The 6,295-nt window shown below is 35.7% G+C and overlaps 1 protein-coding gene across 1 annotated transcript; it reads left to right on the top strand.

The window, feature by feature from the left end:
• Window positions 1-2,928: 2,928 nt before the first annotated feature.
• Window positions 2,929-5,422, top strand: LOC106316115 (putative lipase ROG1). The gene is given in 10 exon segments (XM_013753987.1): window positions 2,929-3,344; window positions 3,428-3,495; window positions 3,567-3,637; window positions 3,834-4,058; window positions 4,167-4,330; window positions 4,417-4,472; window positions 4,565-4,617; window positions 4,695-4,818; window positions 4,914-5,011; window positions 5,099-5,422. Coding segments are annotated over 10 exon segments (1,224 nt in total). The 5' UTR covers window positions 2,929-3,051; the 3' UTR covers window positions 5,171-5,422.
• Window positions 5,423-6,295: the final 873 nt, after the last annotated feature.

Below are 6,295 nucleotides of genomic sequence, written 5' to 3'. Positions count from 1 at the left end.
CCATTTCCGTCGGAATATACCGACGAACGAGGTTCGTCGGTATATTCCGACGACCGTTGTCCGTCGGTAAATTCCGACGCCTAAAGTTCGTCGGAATACACCGAGGAACACTCTACGTTGGAATTGTCCGAGAAACGTTCTCCGTCGGTACGTAGTTTTTCCGATGAACTCTGGTCTCGTGTATCCGCATCGTAATATCGTCGGAAGTTCGTCAGAATGACGTTTCTCGGTATTCGTCAGAAAGTCGTCGGAAGTTCTGACGAAATTCCGACGAATTTTTTTTTTCCGACGAAACGATACCGACGGACGGGTTCGTCGGAAATTCGTCGGAATCGGTCTATTCCCATCTGGTACGCCATCAGAATCCTCCTGTTTTCTTGTAGTGATAGAACATAATGCATCTAATAGATTTATAGCATTTGAATTTATTAAGGTTTTAAAACTTCATCTTAATGATTATATTATTTTATTATTTGAATATTCTACAATATAGTTGATTTATACCAGTCAAAGCTATAGTTTTTAGTTCATACCTTACTTTTATTCAAACGACACCATATTGCAAATGCTATTGTGCACATGTTTATTAAAATAGTTATTCTTGAATTCACCCCGTGGTGAATGTTGGACCATGATTTGTACCAAATCACTCCTACTATAATTATATGTTATTATAGAGATTATTGTGGGACAATAATTTATCACCAAGTCTCGTGTTGTTATTAAACGTCAAAGACGAAGTCAAAAGTTAGTTGCCGATCTCTCGAACTCACATGGACATAAGAAAAGGTCAAAGACTGAATTTTAGGAAGCACGTGCAACAACTTGAAACCCTTATAAAAAGACAAAGCAATTGATTTATAAGGTCATCTTCCAATAGAGCTTACGGGGGCTCACAACGACAAATAAAACATCATCCATTACCATTATTATTAAGAGAGGAGACGTGTGCACTTAGTGAATCCAGGCTCCATGTGTTAACATAGATCAATAAGACGAAGGGTTTTCTACACATCATCATACACGTTTCTCTATCACTCCAATACGTCTCCACGTTTGTTGAAGAACAAGACTTATCTTTCGTACGATGCACGATCTAACGAGATCGTAATCGACCGTCTCGAGTTCAACTCGTTCCCCATTCGTGAATGAGGTCTCGTTCTAAAGGAGGTAAACAACATCTCGCCCGAGATGGTAAGAGATAAAGCGACGTCTTCTGAGAACTAACGAACTCGATCTCTCTCCTGAGAACCGACGAACTCGATGTTTCGATCGGGACCGACAAACCCGACGTCTTGCTCAAGACCGATGAAACCGACATCCCTTTCGAGATGATGATAATCGAACTACGTTTAGAATTGATCCCACGACGGGTACGTAGGTAGCTCGTTCTCGAGTTCAGTCACGATCTTCTCTTTCGCGATATATTTATGATATTCGACCTGTGAATATAGTCCATTTTCGCCGACTCATACCTGATTATATCGTTGTGTTCTAAGGATATCGTTGCCCACATCCTTTTTTTTCCCCAGATTGAACTCCCGATCACTATCAAATACTTAGTGTAGATTTTAGGATCTACAGTGAATCGCTAGGTTCACCAACCAATAGAATTTCATTATTTCATATTCGATATCTTCTAAAAAAAGAAACAAAATATTGTGAAGTTATATTATGTTTTAAAAATAAAAAGGTAAAAAAATATATAATAGTAGTTACAGAAAAAAGAATTTTTTGAAAATATATTTTTAACTTCGTCAGCAAAACACTAAACCCTAAATCGTAACCCCTAAACCCTTGGATAAACCCTAAATTCTTGGGTAACCCTAAACCCTTGGGTAAAACTTTAGTGTTTTAGTGTTTAGTGTTTTGATATAGATTTTATGATTTATCCAAGGGTTCAGGGTTTAAGATTTAAAATTTAGGGTTTAGTGTTCTGCTGATGACGTTAAATTTTTTTTAATTTTTTTGTAACTATTAATATTTTTTATTTATTTATTTACTTTTTTGTTTAAAAAATAACTTGACAATATTTTGTTTAAAAGATATCGAATATAAAATAACAAAATTCTATTGGTTGATTAATCTAACTTGACAGTAGAGGGTGAACCCAAGAATAAGAGGATGACTGGTTTTTCCGCTACCACCCGCAAACACAGCTTTTGCGGTTGGTAGCGGTTCGCAACAATCATCCAAACCGCTTTAAACCGCTTCAAACCGCTTCAAACCTCATAAATCCAAAAGCTGGCTCCAGCTAGCGTTTGCGGTTGCGGTTGCGGTTGCGGGAGGGTAATTTTTTTTTCTTTTTTCTAAAACAATATAAATACAAAAATTAAAAAATTCAATAAATTTTTTAAAATTGAAATTATAAAATACTAAAATATATCTATCATTTTTAATTAATATTATAAATTTTTATAATAAAAATAAATTTAATAAATTTAAAATTTTGAAATATAACTTTCTAAACATAAATTTTATATTTATTATAGTTTTATGAATTTTGATATTTTTATAATTATATTAAATGTAAATATTGTTAATTTATTATTTAACTGTTACTGCATTTTGTAGTTAACCAGTCATAAGTATCCCGCAAGCGCGTCAATTTTTAACCGCATTACCAGTCGTACAAATCTTTTAAAACCGATAGAAACTGCAATCACCCGCATGCGCAAACTCCCGCAACCGCTGCGTTTGAACCAGTCAGGCCCTTAGTCTTATTAAAAACCATAAAATAAAAACTACACTTATTTTCTTTTTCCATCACATATTTTATTGCCACTACATCATTATACAAATTAAATCCCAGATTTTCTCTACTGTGTGATCAATTTTTCTAATGATAATCTACTCCAATTAACTAACTTTATTACTCATATACTAATATAAAGAAAGTTTAAATAAAATAAAGTTTGAGTAAGAGTTAACAGGTGTCACCGTCACTGTTCCTTAGCGCCTCCGCAAATGGTAACGTTTCTCCGCCGTGGAAAAAAATGAGCGACTTAGGTCAATTTCGCTAATCAAAAAGCTGTCTTTTTTTACTTCCACATGATTGCCTCCTTCTCCTTCTCCACACTCCAAATCTCCATCCCAGATTCGATTCCTTCTTCTCCTCGATTTCTTCCGCTTGGTCAACACCAGCTCCGGTTCCGATTTCGCGCTCGACCCAAGAATCTCGATCATATGGAGTTGATGAAGCGCCTCGGAATCGGTTGCTTTGCGGCGAAGCATAGCACAAGGGAGATGAAGACGGAGAAGGACAGCGGCGGAGAGGATCTGTTCGTGGAGTCTGCAGCGAAGCCGGATCATTTGGTGGTCATGGTGAACGGTATCATCGGAAGGTAGAGTAAAGCATATAACTTTGAAATGGGTTTCAGATTACAGTCTTATGGGTTTACAGAGTTTTGCTCGTATAATGAATTAGTTCGGCGGATTGGAAGTATGCGGCGGAGCAGTTCGTGAAGAAGTTCCCGGACAAAGTACTTGTGCACCGTGAGTGTTTTTGTAACCTATAGTGATGGATAGGATAACGTTCTGATGAAGAAAGTTGTTGACCTGAGCAGGTAGTGAGAGTAATAGTGCAACCTTGACCTTTGATGGTGTTGATATGATGGGTGAAAGGCTAGCCAATGAGGTGTTTCTCTTCTCTGCAACTTTGAGTGTGTTTATTTGCTTGGTGATGTTCTGTTTTTTTTTTTTTTTTTTTTTAACACAAACATGTTATGTTTTGTATGTTGTTAAAATTTCAGAACTTTTGTGTTCCTCTCTCATATGTGTTATAGTTGTTCTCTGGCATCCTCTTTCTACATATATGTAATTTCTATTGGCAGATCTAACGATTTCATAGGACTGGGTTGAAGAAGATCTCATTTGTGGCTCATTCGCTAGGAGGTCTTGTTGCAAGATATGCGGTAGGGAAGCTGTATGAAAAGCCAGGGGAAGCCAACTCTTTGGAGTCTCCTTCAAAGGCCAAGAGCGGCGTAATAGCTGGGTTAGAACCTATGAACTTTATAACTTTCGCAACGCCTCATCTTGGTTCCAGGGGACATAGACAGGTGAACTGATGATGTGTCTAGGTCAAATGTTTCTGTAAGGTTTGCGTAGAGATCAGAAGTTTCTGTGTGACATGCTTACTCTTGTCTTCTGTTTTCCACTTCCTTCAGTTCCCGATTCTCTGTGGCCTTCCTTTTCTTGAAAGAACAGCATCCCAAACCGCTCACTTGGCTGCTGGGAGGACCGGAAAGCATTTGTTTCTGGTGGACAACGATGATGGGAATCTCCCACTTCTTATCCGGATGGCTACTGATTCTTTTAACTTCAAATTCATGTAAATATGCCTCTGTGTGTTTTTCGATTGGTAAACTTGCAAATTGAGATGTGCACTACTCATACGCTACTTAATGACCTCAACAGATCGGCTTTAAATGCTTTCAAGCGGCGTGTGGCTTATGCAAACGTGAACTTCGATTGTATCCTTTCCTGAATAAATCATTAGGTGAATGGTTTTTCGCTTTTCTTTAGTTTTACAAGAGGCAGTGTTTGCCTTTACTAGACTACACAGACATGGTTGGATGGAGGACATCTTCTATTCGCCGTCCAAATGAGCTCCCAAAGGTAAATCCATTTACAACTTAATCTTATGCACAGTCTGGGATTTATCAGTAACCCTTGTTTATTTTCTCATCTTACAGCCAAATCTTCTAGCAACTGATCCAAACTATCCACACATTGTATACGTAGAACATGGAAATGTAGATAATGGTAGTTGCAAGTCAACCTCTGCAGTAGTAAAAGATGAAAACACTGATCTTGAAGGTTTGTTTCTTTTTCACTTGACTCTGTATAGTCAGTCTTCTTTATATCCGTAAGCATCACAAACTTTACCCTCTCTTTTTTTGTGTGGAACATAGAGGAAATGCTACATGGGCTTGGTCAACTATCTTGGGAAAGAGTAGATGTAAGCTTTCACAACAGCAAGCAACGATACGTAGCTCATAATACCATTCAGGTAAGTTTGATAACAGGTGTACTCTTAACTCAGTGGTGTGTGTGTTTTAAACAGCATTTTGACAGAATGATATTGGAATGTGTGTAGGTGAAGACATATTGGTTACATTCTGATGGTAAAGATGTTGTCTTTCACATGATGGATCATTTCTGTCTCTAGCCCCCAAACATTTTCATCCAACTGTTCACCCACAGTTTCAACCGCTGCAATTAAGTCAGCAATGTAAGAAGGTGGATAAGGATTACAAACTTCTCTCATTTTTTTTTTGGTTTGGTTATTTGTATCATATGATGCTTACATTACATATCATGGTTAAGTTCTTGCGACTTAACCTTTGTGTTTATTTGAAATGTATTATATTCTGTGCGAACGATGAATCTGTACAGATCTAGTCGTTCTTTGTAAAACTTATTCGAGTTTTCATGGATCAAATTCTCAAATGGACCACATGGAGTCAAAAAAATCTGGAATGACCCATCCATAATTTCTATTTATTTTACATTAAAATTTATATATAAAACAAAAGTAAATAACTAAAAAATCAGAAGATATTAACTTATTTACAACCCGTGCTATTATTATTCCATCCAAAATCTGATTCGTTTTCTGACCTAAAACCCGATCCATTTGTAACTCTACATTTCCAAATCAAAACACAATCTCTTTCGCCTTCCACAATCCAATTTTGTTGTTCTTGTTTTTAACTCATATTTATATTCTTGTTTTTTTTATTCTTATCCTAAATCGACCAACCTATTATCATCATTGATAGATTTCCTTTTATCTTAATGAAATTTCATCTTCATTGTGAAAAATTCGCATCAAAAAAGAACACATAGTATTACTATATAACTAGTACAACTCAAACTAGTACAACTAGGTTGAGTATAACCAATACAACTAGGTTGAGTATAACTAGTACAACTAGAACACGTATAACTAGTATAATTTTGCAATTAATATGATGATATTTAGTTTTTGCTTTAGCGTATTAATGGTGTTGTAGAAGATGATGATGTAGAACCAATAAAAATGTTGGTCTAAGATGAATTTTTTTTCTAAATAATACAACTAGTACAATTAGTAAAACAAAATCATTATCCAAATTAAATCAATTACACAAGCGAATCCCTTCTAGATATGTCAAAATATGTTAATTATTTGTTTTCTATAATATTTAATTTGGATAATGATTTTGTCTTACTAATTGTACTAGTTGTATTATTTAGAGAGAAAAATTCATCTTAAAATATGCAAATTTTTATTTTTTTCGGATTAGTAATT

Source organism: Brassica oleracea, chromosome C1 (genome assembly GCF_000695525.1).
Source record: "Brassica oleracea var. oleracea cultivar TO1000 chromosome C1, BOL, whole genome shotgun sequence".
NCBI classification, from domain to species: Eukaryota; Viridiplantae; Streptophyta; class Magnoliopsida; order Brassicales; family Brassicaceae; genus Brassica; species Brassica oleracea.
Note: the sequence above shows the minus strand (reverse complement) of the source record. Positions and strands in the feature narration are given on the sequence as shown.